This window comes from Hemicordylus capensis, chromosome 3, assembly GCF_027244095.1.
Source record: "Hemicordylus capensis ecotype Gifberg chromosome 3, rHemCap1.1.pri, whole genome shotgun sequence".
Classification (NCBI taxonomy): Eukaryota; Metazoa; Chordata; class Lepidosauria; order Squamata; family Cordylidae; genus Hemicordylus; species Hemicordylus capensis.
In genome coordinates this window covers 106199463-106218026 of record NC_069659.1, presented here as the reverse complement: position 1 = coordinate 106218026, position 18564 = coordinate 106199463, and the positions used below count along the sequence as shown (strand labels likewise).

Below are 18564 nucleotides of genomic sequence, written 5' to 3'. Positions count from 1 at the left end.
TCCATTGATTTTTAAAACTTATGTAATGGTGATGCTATAATACATAGTAGAGAATTAGACAGGCACTTCTGTTTAGTTTTCCAAGTATACCTCCACATAGTATTTGGGTATTTCATGAGCCCAAGCATACTGAAATTTGTAGTTTTCCAGCATTTTTTGGTCTGGCTACGTCCACTGCTAAATATTTTTTGAAATATTAAAAGATTAACGAGCTTGACTTGTATTTTTCAGCTGATATTATGGTGAAGTTATCTGAAAGATGGGTGTCAGATGTTTGGACAGGGGGCACAATTTCAGTGCTTGCCCTAGGTGCTATTTTCCCTAGATATGCCTCTGTCTATAGCAGAGAGAATCTATATTCCCCAAATCCTGACTATTTAAAAAACAAAAACAAAAAACTCCTCACAAAATGATTGTATTTACTTAACAGAAGCAGGCTCCAGGGTCTTTTGGTTGTTCATGCATAACTGCTGTTTTCATAAATCTGATTTTATCTACTATTTTTGTCATTTTGAATTCAGTGTTATGGTTCAGTACTCTGATTTCAAATGATGCTTTTATATTGTATTTGTGTAATCACTTCCTAGTCCCGAGGACCATTGTGTGACTTTGTAATATGAGCATATCCAAACATTAGCATTTTAACGGGGGTGGGGGGAGGGCCTTATTGGGAAGATAAAATATATATATTTTTGTGTAAATAAGTTGGAAGTATTGCGGCTCTATGAATCCTTTCTCTATGTTTCATTTAAAATAACAAAAAGCCTAACCCCCCAATCATGAAGAATTTATCAGTTGTTAAAATCATGTTTAAAAGGAGCAAACTAAGACTCTTTTTTCTTCTTCTTCAGTGGAGTTACTTTATTGTATAAATGCAGTTGTGTTCCATTCAGGAAGTTTTGATTTGCTTAAAATGGGAAATGCATGCTGTGCAGTATCAGGAGAACCCTGTTATTTGCATGGGTTCTGTTCGGGGGGGGGGGGTGAGCGCAGAAAGCAAAAGCATGGATATTGAGTAATGAAGCCAATGGTTTTTCATGGGTTAGGTTCCTAGACCTAGAAAACTGCAATAAAAATAAAGGTTAAAGTGGAAACGGGCCAAATAAAGTGCCATGCCCCGCAAAGTCCCAAATGTGAGAGAAACTGCTACTTCCCCCTTTCTTTCTTTCTTTCTTTCTTTCTTTCTTTAGATTAATGACATGAGCCACAAAATGGCTAGGATCTGAAGGTTCAGATCCTTTCGTAACTGCGCATATAGAAGCTGGGTGTCTCTTTTACATCTGCGGATACACGGATATTGCTATATCAATAATAGCTGTCCCGTGATGAACAGGGTTCTCTGGTACCATGTTACTTATTATACAGCACAAGTGACATCAAATTCTTGAAGAACGTTGATGTTCTTTTCTTTTCTTTGTTAGCCTATATGGTCTCCTGTGTTGTCAGAGTCATTGCTAAAACCTCCAGATGAGAGCAAAGAGGAACTTTCTCAGCCAATGAAAAAAGTGCAGATTGAAGACCAACCACTCTTGCAGGTATACAGAGTCTGTATCTTGCAGATGATGGCATGTTTTATAGGAAGGTGAAGCATTGGCCTCTTTTAACAAGAACAACAACAATAATTAATAATAATTAATTATATGATTTCAGCCAAATTCTATGTATGATGACATAACACATTCTTCTAATAAGTACATCAATGATGTTAATCTTATACATATTAATAATACAAGTAGAAACTGAGAAGCTCACATATATGGTAAGATTGGGGGATACTTCCTATGTCAATAGCATGTAACTGACTATGTATTTAATTATAAGTGATTCCAACAATTCTTTGATTTTAAATTACTTTTGAAAAGTAACTGGGAAATTGTACTCACATTTGAAGGGCATCAAAGGGAGGAGGAGTGGTTTAGGGAACAAGGTTTCAGTTAAGATCCCAGAAAGGTTTACTAATCATCTAATGATCCTGGCGGGACTGAATAATTGGCTCAGGACAACAGCTGTATTGTCAACATATAAGCCAACATAATGTGCATAAAACTGAGAGGTTATTGTGTAGTAGTAAAGCTCAGTTTCTGGTATCTCTAGTTAATGGCTCTCTGGTAGCAGGAATGGGAAGATGCTACTCACTCAGTAACAGGACTAACTGAGACTTGGAGAGTCAACCACTGACAATCAAAATAGACATAGTAGGCTTGATGAACCAATGGTCTGGCTCAGAATAAGGCAGCCCCGTGTTCACATCTCTGAAAACACAAAACCAAAACTAACTTTGGTTGGACTCGCCCCTAAACTCCATTTCATTGCTTTAATTGGAATTCAGTGTTGACTGAATTGTGAGGGGTAGTGCCCATACTGCATATGTATGTTAGAGAGTCTTACATGGCTTTCCCAAGCACTCTAAACCCTTCAAAGGTGTTACCAGAACTGATCCGAGGTACTGGCTAGACAGCTCAACTATGCTTTTGGGCTTAAAGTGGGGAAATTAGCTTGACTTGTAGAGCAGTTGGATTTCAGTATTCATTTAAGCAAATTTTGTGTATTTGGGGAAAATGAGGCTACGTAGACACAGTTAAAAGCTTTGTTAAAGGTAAAAATTGGAATTACAGAAGGCAAAAAGGAAGTTTGGTTAGGCAAGGCAATTCAATAACTTTGCTAAAGTTATAAATGAAAGTCTTGGTAAAGGCTTGTAGTAATTTTGGCTAGAGTTCCAAATCAGAGCCTGCTTAGAGGCTTGCCATGGAAAGTGCTTGGAAAGCGGAAAAGGAAGGCAGAGGAAGGAGAGAGAAGTGGCAAGGAGGTTTAAAAGAACAAGATGCTAGTTTACCTGTCCTTCCTGTGTAAGTTGATGCATTTGTTGCATGTTGAGTGTGCCCTGAGAGGAAGGCAAGAAAGCAGATGCCTAGGCCAGGGGAGAGCATAACATCCGCTCCCATAGAGACCATCCCTGGCTTGTGAGGACTGTTGCGGCAGCTCCTCCCCCACCTTCCCAGGAGTACTGTATTTGTTTATTATTTCTCTTTGTAAACCGCCCTGAGCCATTTTTGGAAGGGCGGTATGAAAATCAAATTATTAATTATTATTATTATTATTACTGAAAGACCACTGTGCCCTGAGAGAAAGGAATGAAAAGAGGCACCCCGGCTAGCGAGCTCTTGTCGTCATCTCCCGAAAAGACCAAAAGCCTGAGACAACAATGCTTTTAATCTTATGTAATTTCTTTGTTTAATTGTAAACCTTTTTGGGTGCCTTTGTCAAGGCAGAAAGGCAGCATAAAATGCAACAAATAATTAAATGTTGGCAGGGAGGCCTGCTCACGTGTAATAAGGCAGGGGAGTAAGGAGCGAAGGGCTACAACTCATGAACACAGGTTCTAAGATGCTGTGTTCTGTGCTCTGAAAATTCCGAGGCCATGTGGCTTGGATAGGGCAGATATACTCAAAACCATACCCTGAGCCAATCAAGGGGCTTTTCCTTCCCTGTAGGGCAAGGAATTATTGCAAAACAAAGACACCCATAACTGGCTAGACTGAGTCACTTTGAGTGGATCTTGCCCCACAAAAGGCAAGAGTAAAGTTATGCAAAATGTGCTGTGTGTAGTGAATAGAGCTGCATTTGGTTTAATTGTGTCGTTTAATTGTGCCACTCCTGAAGAGGGGTTTTCTTTTATCTCTTGAAGTGAGGAAATTCCTCCCTGATTGATTACTTATATTTCAATGGGTCAGTATAGCTTTGGCCATACCTCTTTGGCAAGGTGCGGTTTCAGTCTGTGAGGCAGCTGGACCTGGGGACACAATACCAGCATCGCCTGTGCTAACGACCTGCTTTTTGCCAAGTTCTTTTGACTGGGCAGGGTGAAAAGAATCACAAAAGATCATGATCCTTCTATACAGTGCTATTGTATAGAGGGGCACTTTGCAGCGTGACCCCGAAACATAGCTTACTGACAACAAAGGTTACAAAAAGACACAGTTGTGACTTATGTTAGAAGTGTGGCACCCATCTCTTGTTGTAACTTGGCCCTTGCATGCATATTATAAGAAGCATACATCTGCAAACACTTCCTAGACATATTCACTGCCTTGACTTCCTGAGCTTGAACAAATTGATTGATTGATTAAGTGCCGTCAAGTCAGTTTTAACTCTTAGCAACCACTTAGATTCTTTCCAGGATGATCTGTCTTCAGCTTGGCCTTTAAGGTCTCTCAGTGGTGCATTCATTGCTGTCATAATTGAGTCCATCCACCTTGCTGCTGGTAGTCCTCTTCTCTTTCCTTCAACTTTTCCCAGCATTTTGGACTTCTAAAGGTAGCTGGGTTTTCGCATAATGTGTCAGAAGTATGATAGTTTGAACCTGGACATTTGTGCCTCGAGTGGAAATTCTGGATTGATTTGTTCTATGATCCATTGGTTTGTTTTCCTGGCTGTCCATGGTATCCTCAAAAGTCTTCTCCAGCACCAAAGTTCAAAAGTGTCAATCAACAGTTTTTCTATTTTGCTTCTTCAAAGTCCAGCATTCACATCCATTGAGTGTCACAGGAAAAACCATTGTCCGAACGATTCTAATTTTTGTAGGTATAGACAGGTCACGGCATCTAAGTATCCTTTCCAAGGCCTTCATTACAACCCTACCAAGTGCTAGTCTGCAGTGCATTTCTTGACTGCTGGATCCTTTACTGTTGATGGTTGATTCTAAAGGCAGAAGCTATCTACCACTTCAGTGTCTTCATTGTCAATTCTGAGTCTGGTTGCTGTACCCGTTGTCATTAGTTTAGTCTCTTGACATTTAGTCATAGTCCCATTCTTTCACTGTGCTGCTTGACTTTCATTACTAGAGCTTGCATATCATCTGCATTCTCGGCTATCAGAATGGTGTCATCAGCGTAGCACAAGTTATTGATGTTTCTTTTTCCAACTTTAAAACCACCCTCGTCTTCCAGTCTAGCTTCTCTCAGTATATGTTCAGCATATAAATTAAATAAATAAGGAGAAAGTATACAGCCTTGTCTTATTCCTTTGCCAATCTGGAACCAGTCTGTTTCACCATGTTCTTTTTCACCAATCTGACAAATTATTAAATACAAAAATACAGGAGATAGCTCTTTAACTTTTGCAGCTATTGCATACTTACTTAAGTGACCTAAGGTTGTTAAATAAGTATGCATATTCAAGGTGCAAATAAAATATTTGTTTCAATTACCTATCTTTAGTGAACAGACTTTATTAGCCTATACTGGACACATTGATAGAATTTGTTGTTGTTGATGAATTTATGTTATGCACTTGTGTAATGCTTCTCTGGAAAGTAGAATGACAAGTCAAGTGAACTGAAATGCTTCCGAAACAGATAATCTCAGCTGTATGCTAGACAGATGGTAGTGGCAGGAAGTCAAGGGATAAAAATAGTCCAAGGGTTGAACTGTTGCAGACTCTTAGTCATGGCTGCAAACAATATACAGCATGCATTTAGAGGGGCTTAATGTGTTTATATAAACAGAAGAATAAACAAGAAACAACTGAAGTATAGGAAGGCAGGACACTACAAGAATACAAATAATTTTAAAATTAGAACAGTAAAAAAGTGAAGAAGAAAAATCCTAATTTGTATATGTCTTTAACAAAAACTAACACAATTGAATTTGTTGTAGGAGAAAGATATTCCTAACAAACAGCAGTCAGTTCCCAGCCTGCCGAAATTTGAATGCAGTTCTCCTACAATTCTGCAGCAACGGATTGGTATGAAGGCATTTAGACTTATTTCATATGACCACAAAATCCTGTGCCTTTTTTTGTTAACTTGCATCTGTGCAACTTTGTCTCTTATATGCATCAATCCCTACCAAGTTCCCTGTTATAAATCAATATTAAATGAATGTTAAAGCAGTTGCTCAGAAAAAATCTCAAGCCAAATTTCCAGTGCAATGGCACCCAAGCCTAGTGCTAGTGTAACCCCGCAATGAACTGTGTTTTCAACCAAAGTTAAGCTAAGATTAATCACTGCTATAGTAATGCCCACAGATCATCCCTCTTACTTGTCCACTTTGTGCCACATACACTATGCTGGAGAGATGCAGAGCTACTGGCAAACACCCAGACTAATACACACTAGGGATGTGCAGAATGTTTCACCAGTTGAGTGTTTTGAGTTTGAAATAGAATGCTCTTTAAATAAAGGCGCTGTTTTGTTTGGACGCGGAACAATGCCTGTTTCGATCGACATGTTCTGATGTTCCAACTGCCATTTTGGAGGTCTGTTTTTTTCCTTTTTATGGCACTTGGTTGGTTTTATGGCACTTGGTTGGCTTATTATTATACAAATCAAGTGTTGTTATGGGCAACTGTGCCGCCATTGGTGGGGGGGGGACACAAAAGGAGGGAATTTAAAAATTCCAGAGTGCATTTGAATATCTATGCTCTGGCAATATGGGCTGCAAAGAAATGATTCTTTTCTTGCATCTTGCATCTGAAGTTCACATCTAGTGGAGTTATTCAGACTTGTGAGAGGGATAGTATGTGCCCCTCCTCCCTTGAATCAGAATTTGCAACCATATATTACCTGCTATGATGTGTTTAATGAGTACTTTGTAGATAAAATCTCTCATATTTGGGCCGACTTGGTCCCATAATTACCACAGTGTCTATTGTGGAAGTGTCCAACAACTCCTGTTGTGTGGTTAGGCTAGATTCGTTCCAGTTTGAGACTCTCAAGGATGTGGACAAGCTGCTTGGAGGGTCACCAGTTCTCTTGACCCTTGTCCAGCATGGCTTATACTATCTGGCAGGGAGGTTGTTGTAGAAGGCCTGGTAGAGATTATAAATGCTTCTGAGGGAGGGCAGGATGCCTCCTTGCCTTAAGGAGGCAATTATTAGACCAGGGGCGTAGCAAGGTTGGAGTGGGCCCAGAGACGAGATTTTAAAATGCCCCCCCCCACTCAAAGTCCAGGGCCTCCGCACACCCCAGGCCCCCAAGGATTTAAGTCTGATATTCCAAAATAAGTATGCTGCCTGGAAATACATTTCACTGAATACACACACGCACACGTCACAATATATAGTGATATACTTTGAGTACTATACATTTGTTTTACTTTTAATGCCTAGAACACACTAGAAAGATGAATGATTAAAATGGCCCCCTCGCTGCAGATTAGCAAAGGAGACTTTCAACCATGCAGGGTGAGCCTATGTTTGTTTTCTCAGAATTCTGAACAAATTCAGTCAAGTTCGATTCCAGGAGATTTTTCACAGGAGGCTTTTAAAGCCCTTTAACACACCTCTCCTCTGGAATAGAGGTGCTGCATTCACATGTTGGCCAGATTGACCCTGAAGTCCCTGCAAGTTATTGGGGAGCAGTTCACACACAAGAAAAATAAAATAAAATAAAAGCACAAGACATGCTTCACAGTTCTCACTCAGACCTTCTGGGTTGCAAAACAACTTGAACATAAGTGCATTTATAAATGAATGAATAAAATATATATAATACTGTTTCTTCCAGAAGTTTTTGTAATTTTCTGCCATGAAACAAGCCACTTATAGGACTTTTTAGATAGTTTTTTTTAAGCCAGCAAATTTTCCAAGCTGTTTAAAAATAAATATTCAGAGACTTCTCAGTCCCTCCCCCCCCCATATCAAAGCGCTATGGCAAGCAGATCCCTATATATCCGGGGGGGGGGGGGGGGAAGGTAACCACAAAAAGGAGTTCACACTCTACCTGGCAAATGCTGGGTTTGGCAGGGCAGCAAGGGGTCTTCTGCTGCAGAGAACAGTGGTGGCCACTCTGGCTGCCTCCTCCTTCCTGGCTGGCTTGGGCCCTACTGGAGTTCAGGCTTCACAGAGGCCTAAACGGAGGCCTCCGTGGAAGCCCCGCCCACCCGCCGATCAGCTGAGAGGCAGGAGAAAAGGAGCTCTTTGCAGCGTGTCTGCTGCCTGGATTGCGGGCCAGGAGAACAAGCTGGAGAGACGGCGAACAGGGCAAGTGGCTGAGGGGCCTTGGGGCCGGGCAGGGGGCAATGGGGAGTCACGTGATGTGCCTCTGGGGGGCCCCTCCAGGCAGTGGGGCCCCCAGACAACTGTCTCCCCTTGCCCGATCGTTGTTACGCGCCTGTATTAGACCTCCTTTGAAGAAGCATGCATTTGAATCCTTCAGAGTTGAGCAACTATAGGTCTGTCTCCAACCTCCCATGGTTGGGCAAGGTAATTGAGAGGGTGGTGGCCTCCCAACTCCAGGCTGTCTTGGATGAAACTGATTATCTAGACCCATTTCAGACTGGCCTTTGTACAGGCTATGGGGTGGAGACTGACTTTGTTGGCCTGATGTATGATCTCAATTTGGGAATTAACAAAAGAAGTGTGACTCTGTTGGTGCTTTAGGACCTCTCAGTGGCTTTTGATACTATTGACCCTAGTATCCTTCTGGAGCGTCTGAGGGGGTTGGGGTTGGGAGGCACTACTATGCAGTGGTTCTGCTCCTAATTCTTGGACAGATTCCAGATAAATGTCCCTTGGAGACTGTTCTTCAAAATCTGAACTTTTGTTTGGTGTCCCTTAGGGCTCCATATTGTCTCTGATGTTGTTTAACATCTACATGAAACCACTGGGAAAGATCATCAGCAGGTTTGGTGCAGGGTGTTATCAGTATGCTAATGACACCCAAAACTTTGTTCCCATGTCAATATCATCAGGAGAAGGCATAACCTCCCTAAGTGCCTACCTGGAGATGGTAATGGGCTGGATTAGGGATAATAAACAGACTAATCCAGATAAGACTGAGGTACTTATTGTTCGGGGTTGGAACTTGGGAGATGATTTTGACCTGCCTGTTCTGGATTAGGTTACACTTACCCAGAAGGAACAGGTGTGAGGTCTGGGAGTTTTTCTGGGTTATCACCTCTTCCTGGTGTCCCAGGTTGAGGTGGTGGCCAGAGGTGTTTTTTATCAGCTTTGTCTGATATGCCAGCTGTGTTCATTTTCTTGAGATGAACAACCCCAGAACAGTGATACATATGCTAGTAACCTCTGACTTGGCTACTGCAATGTGCTCTATGTGGGGCTGCCTTTGTATGTAGTCCAGAATGCAGCAGTCAGTTTGGTCTCCAGGTCATCTCGAAGATACCATATTACTCCTAAACTAAAAGAGTTACACTAGCTGTCGATAGGTTTCCGGGCAAAATACAAAGTGCTGGTTATAACCTATAAAGCCCTAAACACCTTAGAACTTGCATATCTAAGAGAACTTCTTCTTCTACATGAGCCCCATCACCCATTGCGATCCTCTGGAGAGGTTCACCTGCAGCTTCTACAAGCTTGTCTTGTGGCTATGCAGTGATGGCCCTTCTCTGTTGCTGCCCTGACACTCTGGAATGCACTCTCTGCTGAAATGAGAGCCTCCCCATTTCTGACAATTTTGAAAAAGAAATTAAAGACTTACCTTTCCACCTAAGCTTTTTAATTTAATTGTGTTTTGGCTTGTGTTTATGTGTTTATAAGCCGCCCAGAGACGGACATCTGGGGCAGTTTGAAAGTGTATTCAAAGGGACTGGGAGGCAGAGAGAGCCCTTATGCTTCTCTTAAAGAGTATACATCATGACAGGAGGAAGGAAGGTTTGATTTTGTGGTTTTCTGTTCTCAGCATTGAGTATAACATGCTGTGCTATTGCTGCTATAACTAACTATCTGGTTTTGCTGGATCTCGGATTGACAAAGGCAGAACTTGGGTGCCTGCCTTCCTTGAGTTGTGGGTTTGTTTGTTTGTTTGTTTGTGAGATAGCATTGTTGCAATAAATGGACAGTGGCAGGTAGAGGGGTGTGTGTGTGTGTGTGTGTGTGTGTGTGTGTGTGTGTGTGTGTGTGTGTGATATTTCTTGGTGATTGCTATGATGAGTTCCATGTCTCTCCTTGAGACTAACTTGTGCTTCACTCATTGCTCTGGTCCAGTGTTCTCTCTAATTTTTTTCATCTGTGTGTGGAATGAATTTTATTCCAGGTGGCAGTATCAAGGCAGTGTGTGCACATGTATTTTCAGAATGGCACCTTTTACTGCTTTGGTCTGCTCTGCAATCTGCATTGTAAGGTGTACTCAGTCCAAATGTGGCTGAAGTTGTTCTAGTTGAGCTTATGGCTGTGCTTGCTGCTAAGGGTGTTGCTCTGTCAGCTGTTGAAATGCTAGGAAGTAAGGAGTCATAATTGTGTGTGAGAGAGCAACTTGTACCAATGATGTTACTGCAGTGCAGGTACTGTGGCTGGCAGTGGATTCTGGGTCCGTGGTTCTTTTTTGATTTTTTGCCTGTGTTTGAAATTTGTGTTCTGTGTTGGGAGCGACAGATTTTCTTTTGCAACCCTGCCTTGAAAAAACAGTAAAATACATTGCAAATTACAATGCAAATCTTGTGTGCATGCACTCTGAGTGCAGCTTGTTCCAGCCATAGGGAGCAATGGGAAACCCAGAACACTCCATTGTTCCCCATGAGTAGCTCCCAAGGACAGCAAAGTGGGTTTGGTGCTAGGGCATGATGGTGCTACCTACCAGCCAACCCACATAAGAAATGGGCAGATGGGTGATTTTTTAAATCACATGTTTTAAACTTTTCCCCAAACCCCCATAGGATATGATGGACATTTGGGGAAAGGGTAAAAATTTGATAAAAAATCTGCTGCTTGCCCATTTATTTTGTGTGTTGGGTGGTAGCTAGCACCCACCATGCCCTACCACCCAGTACACTTTGGTGTCCCTGGGAGCTACTTATGGGGAACAATGGGGTGTTTTGAGTTTCCCCTCTGTTCCCTATGGCCAAAACAGTGGGGTGTTTTGCATTTCATTTTGAGTTTGAAGCAGAATGCAAAATCCATTTTGTGCACATCGCTAATGTACACTTGCACAAACATGTGCTAGCTAGTTGTACTATGTTGAGAGCTTGCATTCCAGACTTGCATTCAAGTATGCATTAGTGCAAATATGCTTGCACACAAGGTGCTCAATCTGCAGGGCACCTCCTGCTGTGAAACCTCTTCTTCATATGTTTTTAGTGAACCTTTTCAGGACTACAACTTTGCGCAGCTATGTGAACACCTTTCACTACCACAACTTTGAATGTCAGCCAATATGTCTGTCGCAAGTGGTACAGCATGGCAGAAGTGGACAAACCATTATATGTGGGCCAGTTATGGGGTTTCTAGGAAGTTCAGCAGCCTCAAATATTCAAACTGTCTGGAGATGTCTCTAACAGGCAGTTTATAAATGTAATAAAAATAAATAGCAAGTGCTTTAACTAGGACCAAATTAAAATGTCACATAAATCTGACAGAATTTTAGCATTTTAAGTTTGAGTCTGACTTTACAACCCTTTTTGGTTTCACTTTGACACTCAGCTCTGAAGTTGTCTTAACTTTTGTTGAAAGAGTCAATAATGCTGACAATCAGCTTAATGCACCTTGCTGAAGTTAAACAGGTCTGCATCTGGTCAGTGTCTGGATGGGACACTGCATAGGAACCTTTAGCTCCATAACAGAAGACGGGCAGAATAGAAATGAAATAAAATACATCAGTGTCACTGTTCCAAGGTGTGCACTCGCACAAGTCTTTAGATGTCCGCCCAGTTCATTTTAGATCCCGCTTAGGTTGAATAAGGAAGGCCCCATTCTGAATGCAGGTGAGCACACACTGCCTTGAAACTGCCGCCCAGAACAAAACTCATTCTGCACAGAGATGAAAAAAATTAGAGGGACCACTGATCAGTGTGGCCACGTTAATGCCTAGGCTGATCTTATTTCTCTTGAGACTATAGCTATTTCAGCATTTATAAATAAAATATTTCTAGAGTACTTTACATAGTAGCCTTGCAAGACAAATAGATGGATTTTCTTGCCAACATTCCACAAATAAGAAAATGGGTTTTATTTTGTGTTTAACTTGCATAGCAGTGTAGCATTAAGACCAATGATGAGTTCTTCATCCGTTAGTTCTCATATTCTCCTGCATCTACAAATACTGGGAACCAGCCAAAGCTGCAATCTTTAACCAGCATAAGGCTGGGCTGCAAGTTGAGCATTTTGGCACCTATATTTTAACATGTGAGAACTGAAGGACAATAGGATTCCACTTTGGCTGGTTTAAGCCTGATGTGTATGTATATTTGTTTGCATGTTGCTATGCAGTGAGCCTCAAAAGCCAAATCAGTGATCTTCAGGAAGCCAATGAGACTGCTGTCTTGGAGCTAGCAAAGGCAGATGAAGAAATTTCACAACTGAAGAATGAAATGGCTAAGTTAAAATCTGAATATCTACAAAAGATAGCAGACTCCAAAGAAGAAAACCTTATTTTGAAGAAAAAGGTATCTCTTCAAGCAATAGCTAACCCTAAACATAGTGCCCTATACCCTGTCCTTTTAAACCTGGCCTTTCATACAAAGAGAATAAGGAAATTCCATCATGTGTAAGACTCACCAAAGCATACCTAAAGTTGACTATCCTCTGATGTCCATTTGTTCTTGTTCTTTCAGCATTGTAGCCTAAATAAGTCTAACTCTATAAATGCATTATCTTTATGAATTTGTGGACTGTAACTGTATTGTTTAGCATACTCATTGTTAAACAATGGCTGGGTTCAGACACAATGCAACATCATAGTTTACCTAGTGAAACCATGTCTTTGTGTTGCATCTTAACCAAAGCTTGCCCCAAACCCATCATTTTGCTTGGGGACAAAAACCAAACAAAACCATGGTTTTAAGCTGGCTTGCTAACTATGTTTGTGTGTTATGTGTGACTTCACAGATCACTGATAAACCACAGTTTGGCCAAAAGACTGCTGTACTGTATAGACTGTGTGAACTTATGAATCTCAGACCATGATGTGGGTTCTTAACTTTAGGTAGCACAAACTATGGTTTTGTGTTGCATCTGAACCCAGCCAACGTTACCAAATATGTATGCGCAGAAGAGTAGCATGTCAGGGTGAAAAGTTCTACTCTAGCTAATTTTCTATTGGTTGGTTCTTAAATGGAATATTCAAATATGAGAATCCCCAACTGCAATTTAAAGTGGCACAATCTCAGGAGGGCTGTGTCTGATTTTTATGAATATATAAAGTCTTAAGTCAAACTGTGCCAACTTGAGAATTACAATAATTCAGCAATAGCAACAGCTTATTCCGTTCATAGATATAGATAGATATAGATATATAGGCCATTCAACACAACCTGGCAGGTGGTGGTGGTGGGGAGGCTTCCCAAGCCCTGTCTTTCCCCCAGACGATCATTGTTGTCCTGGTGGGAGTGCACTCCGCACTCTGCCACAGTCAGCTCTGCTCCATGCAGCGCAGAGCAGGGTTGCTCATTCTGAAGCCGGGACCCATTGTCCCAGTGCCTGGAAATCCAACAATGCATTGCACGAGTGCACAGCAATAGGCAGGTGCCTGTCAGTGTTGCAGAGCCGGCCGAAAGCAGCCAGTGCTGACACATGGTCCCTTTAACCTCATTTAAGAGGTGGGCTCCCTAGGCAGGTTTGCTGCGGGAGCTACATGCTTCCTGGTGGTTCTCACAGGCAGCCAGCTCCGGCCTTGGCTGCTCGTGAGAACAATCTCACTATTTCTCTTGGCTTCATCCTGTTTCAAGCTCTAGAATCTCAACTCAGTTTAATTTTTCTTTTTTCTTTAAAGATCAACAGGATACACAACAGACATGGTCCAATAGATACTTATGAGCAGGCCCTGCATGAAGAGATTTGTGAGCTGAGAAGTGAATCCAAGAGCCTGAGGGAAATCAGTCACCAGTTGAATGAGGAAAACCACAGACTGAAAGAAGAATTATGGGATGTAAAGAGAAAATACAAATGGCTAATGTATACAGTTGCTGGCAAGCAGGATGGTAAAGGATCAGCCAGTTTATAGTATATTGTTCAGGTTCTTAAGTTGTGCGTTAAGGAACCCAATATGTTGCTCTGGCACAGATGATGGACCAGGTAACACAACCACCACAGAGTTACTTTCCAACAGTCTGAGTTGCACAGAACCCATTCTTATGCATTGATTCATCACCTTCCCCACTGCTGTCTACCTAGCAAATTACAAAGATTTTTTCCACCCATCCCACATCTTATGTAATGACTTTGTAGCCAATCCAATCCAAATCACAAAGAATGAAACTAAGTTGTGCCAAGCTTCCCAGGTTTCCATCAGAAAATGCATAGTTACAATGGACTCTATGCAAAGGATTAATTTCCACAATCCCATTTCATAGTGATCCTTCGGGTGGTGACTGCCTGAAATTCTGTTCACAGCTAGAATTGTTTCATCTAAGCCAATCAAGGTAGTAACAGCATTGGGGGCTTGTGCAGCAAGCTATGAAAGGAAATTGAGACTAGTTGGAAGGCCTGCTTTCCCAATTTAGGCACGGAAATAATTTCCTGTGCTTTATGTAGAGACACATTGCCACCACCATCATATCATCTGAGTTGCTGCAGTGTGCACGTCCTAGGGAAGAGAAGGTTATATGTATTTTTAAAAGCCTTGTCTGCAATAGTCAACTGCATCTTCATATTCTCAATGAACATCTATAGCAGTCATCACCCTTTATTAGTTTGCACCTGAGGCAATCTACAGTGTTCAAAGTAATAATGAAACAATAAAATCCAGTAAAACACAACTTGGGTTTTCACGCAGAGACTTTCTTTTACCAGAAGACTGAAATGCAACAAGGCGATCATCGGGGCAGGGGGCCTGGATTATGACATGCTGAGGACTTAATCTATTTCAAGCTTAAAAGGCCCCATAGTATCTCATACACAAAATTATTCTAACAAAGGAGCAATTAAAATAGAACTAATAGAGCTTTCTTTATTTGGCAAAGATCCAGAGAAAAGCTAGCAATCTAATAAGAATAGTTATCTTGCAATAAGCCTATTTGCATTAAAATACCTTTAAATTAAAATACACTATGAAAAACTTGAAATTTAGTCTTTTGTATTCAGAGGCCCCTCATGAGGCCCTAAGCTGAAGCTTACTTAGCTTGTGTCTAAATCTGGCACTGACCACATCTGAGGAACTTCTACAAATCTTCAACCAGAGATCTATACCATCATAGCTGACAGCAAGGGGAGACACTACAGAAACTGACATTCAACTGTCTACTGCAGTCAAACAAATCTGCATATCCTAGCAAATACCTGTAAGTCAGCTATATAAATAAATAGCTTAGCTGGTAGCAAAATTGATATGTATATCAATTTAACATCTACCTTTCCCAATAAGTACCTAGTATTACTCATTTCATTGTTTGTTCTTTAAGTGTTGCAGTTGGAAGACAGTTCCTTACAGTGATTCTAAAGTCAAGGGCTGACATACTATGCAAGAGCATGTCAGCCTAGCAATGATGCATTCACACTATTTGTATGTTGCACAGACTACATTACAAAAGAGAAGATCATTTGGAATAATGGGCGTACTCTTGTGTAACAATTTGTGCAAACGGCACAAAATTGTGCAAATGATGCAAATTGCACAAGGGCAATGTTACTAGGATGATGTACTTTTGTGAAGTATGTATAAATGCATAAATTAAGTGGATCATCCTATTAAACAAAACAAGGCTTAATTAGTACCTTTCTGGCTTGGAAGATTTGTCCAATAAATAAGGACTCTTCTAAAATATAGTTATTTTCATTATTAAAAGTTTTGATAAAAATGTTTAATGTTTTGATAAAAATCACTATATTTTAATGTACTGCCACTATGAAAAATTAAGATCAGCCTAACAGAAGATTTTTCTTACATATATATTTGTAAATATTGCTTTAAAGATGCACAATAATTCTATTTTAATAAACAGAAGTTGGTAACAAGTCTCTCACTTTTATTTAGAAAGGTTACAAGAACCGTCTAGGAACAACACTTCCCTGTCATCCATAAATAGTGAGTCTACAGATGTTCTGACTGCTAGTTACTGTGACACAGGGCTACCAAATGAAAACAGAGGCTTAAAAGGTATGTTAACTCAAAATTGCAATATTGTCTTGAGCATTTTTTTAAAAACACACAGGAATCTAAGAGTGTGTTATACCTGCACATAAATCCTAATGTTATAGGTAAAATACTGGTCATTCCTCCAAACCTCTTAGTTTATGTTCAGATGATTAGTGAATGTGCCTTCCTGAGAATAAAGTTTTGAAAGACTTCAGACTATTATTGAGCTGGGCTTTTATTTCTTATAAGCAAGGCCGCAACCCTTTCCCACATGGTAAATGGCAAAAATTTCAAAATGGTGAAGTTCTTCTTAGTCTACATTTGCAGGCTGTATCAAGTTATCAGATACGATCAGATACCTATAGAGATTCTGCGCTCTATTGCCAGCTTTTGCTCCATTCTGGAAAAGGGCAGTTTGGATTAACAAACTAGCTTCAGTGACTGATATCCTAACAAAGCATGCATGTAAGTATGGTCTGTGGTCATACTGCAGTACCCTTTGCAACTTCCACACTTGTGCAGTTACGTGAGATGGCTAGGAGTCCAGAGCACTCCCCCAGCTCAGGAAGCACTTCGTTTGGAAACGTGTCACTGACCCTGATGTGTTTCCAATCTTACCAAGTGCTTCTGAGCTTGCTTTGTTAGTGAGAATGTCAGCAAAATTTGCAAAATAATCACGTTGTAGTCATGCAAGAGCTTTGTATTGATCTATAGGACAACAGAGCAGAAAACTGAAGTAACAGATAATCAACCTTTAGACTGGTAGTAGGATTAAAACTGTTCCCACTTGAATTTTAGATCCATCTCCAGTCAAAATATATTTGTAGGGGAAGGTTTTAATATTCAGAAAAAATGGCAGGAGAGGAGAGCTGGTCTGGTGGTAGCAAGCATGACTTGTCCTCTTAACTAAGCAGGGTCTGACCTGGTTGCATATGAAAGGGAGACTTGATGTGTATGCACTGTAAGATATTCCCCTCAGGGGATGGAACCACTCTGGGAAGAGCAGAAGGTTTCAAGTTCCCTCCCTGGCAGCATCTCCAAGATAGGACTGAAAGAGCCTTGGAGAAGCTGCTGCCAGTCTGTGAAGACAATACTGAGCTAGATAGACCAATAGTCTGGAACACAGGAACATAGGAAGCTGCCATATACTGAGTCACATGTTCCTGTGTTCCTATGACACCACTAGGCTTTGAGCTGCATTACCCCCCAATGCCACTTTCTAAAATACAAAAGCTAAACCAGGGTATCAGATCTACAGCCGAGTGGCCTTCAGGGGTCTCCAGGACACCTCTACTATACCTTGTTCAAACTACTGAAACCTCTTCAGAGCTGGAAAGCCGCTGCCTTTAATAGGATATGGGGACAAACTCCCCAGCAGCAGCATCATGATGTGACTTTAATGCCTCTACGTCTGTTCTCTCCAAATTGGCAGTGTGGATTCACAAGTGTAAAGGAAGGTGGGAGTGCAAGGAAATTGATTAAATTGTAACAAGAGTGTGGATTTTGCAATTTTTCCAGCATTTATAGCAAAGAGGGAATGGAAGAAGAATGAATGGAGATGATTTGGGAGCCAGTTGTGAAGGAAACTTAATCATTTGTATAGTACCACCCATGTAGATGGTATTTTATAAAGAAAGGAACAATAGGTCCCTTCCTCAAGGGGCTCACAATCAGGATATTGATTAAAAGAGATAGCCATTGAAGGAGAAATAAAGAGAAGTGGGAGTATACAGGATAATAATATACAGTTATTTCAGTAACATGTACCGTATTTAGGTATAGTTGTAATAGGCCAATGCAGGTGGCCCACTATATACAAATATATGTTCTCATATTTTATGTTAATTTGTCAAAATTGCCAGAAAAATTTCTAGATTTCTCTAATTTCAGTATCTAATTGAGGTGAAATTGGTATTTGATTCCCCCGCCCCATCCCCAGTAGTTGATGATAGGGAATTTGACCCACATGGCTATTTGAATTTGACAACTAGAGCTAAATATTGAAACTAAGTTTGATGTAGATTTCTCCAGTACCTCCTTCTCATGTTTCTGTTAAGATGAGGCATCGGAAAAGAACACAAATGCAAGCAGCAGCAACTCTTTTTGCGCTGGTCAACGCAATCAAAGGAGTTCTGAGAAGACCGAGCAACGCATCTCAAGTTCAGCTTCAAGTAGTCTCTCTCAGCTGGACACATGCAGTAAATATTCTTCAAGCAGGTAAGTTAAGGAAATTCCTGGGTTTTTAGGAGTTAAAAATTTCACTTTTTGCCAGATATTAACAGCAATGGAAAACTTATTTCAAAGTATCTCTTTCAGCCAGAAAATTTCTGAATCCTCAAAAGGAAGAATCAGAGCTTCTATCGAGTAACACAGCACACTGTGGTGAGCAGTCTTGTGCAATAGACACAGAATTTATCCTAAGGACACCTGCAAGAGAAAGCACTTAGCTGTTCTAATGCTGCCAAGTTACAATGCTTTTTAAAAAATAGAATTCATTTTTTTAATTCTCAGTTTAGCTTAAGCAGTCAATATATTATATAGAACTAGCACTTCTACTGCAGCTGCTCAATATAAGCTCTATCTTAGTAGATACATGTGAGGCA

The 18564-nt window shown here is 40.8% G+C and overlaps 1 protein-coding gene across 6 annotated transcripts in view; it reads left to right on the top strand.

Annotated features, from left to right (window-relative positions):
- LOC128350256 (uncharacterized) overlaps positions 1-18564 on the top strand; it is a 47851-nt gene that overhangs the window by 22134 nt on the left and 7153 nt on the right. For 4 of the 6 annotated variants that reach the window (XM_053308260.1, XM_053308263.1, XM_053308258.1 and 1 more), the window contains exons 4-9: positions 1422-1535; positions 5655-5742; positions 12160-12335; positions 13661-13868; positions 15860-15982; positions 18019-18178. In XM_053308260.1, the coding sequence (XP_053164235.1) occupies positions 1422-1535; positions 5655-5742; positions 12160-12335; positions 13661-13868; positions 15860-15982; positions 18019-18178 (869 nt within the window). Of the gene's footprint in view, positions 1-1421; positions 1536-5654; positions 5743-12159; positions 12336-13660; positions 13869-15859; positions 15983-18018; positions 18179-18277; positions 18344-18564 lie in introns of all 6 variants that reach the window. The other 2 variants (XM_053308264.1, XM_053308261.1) reach the window with 2 other exon arrangements.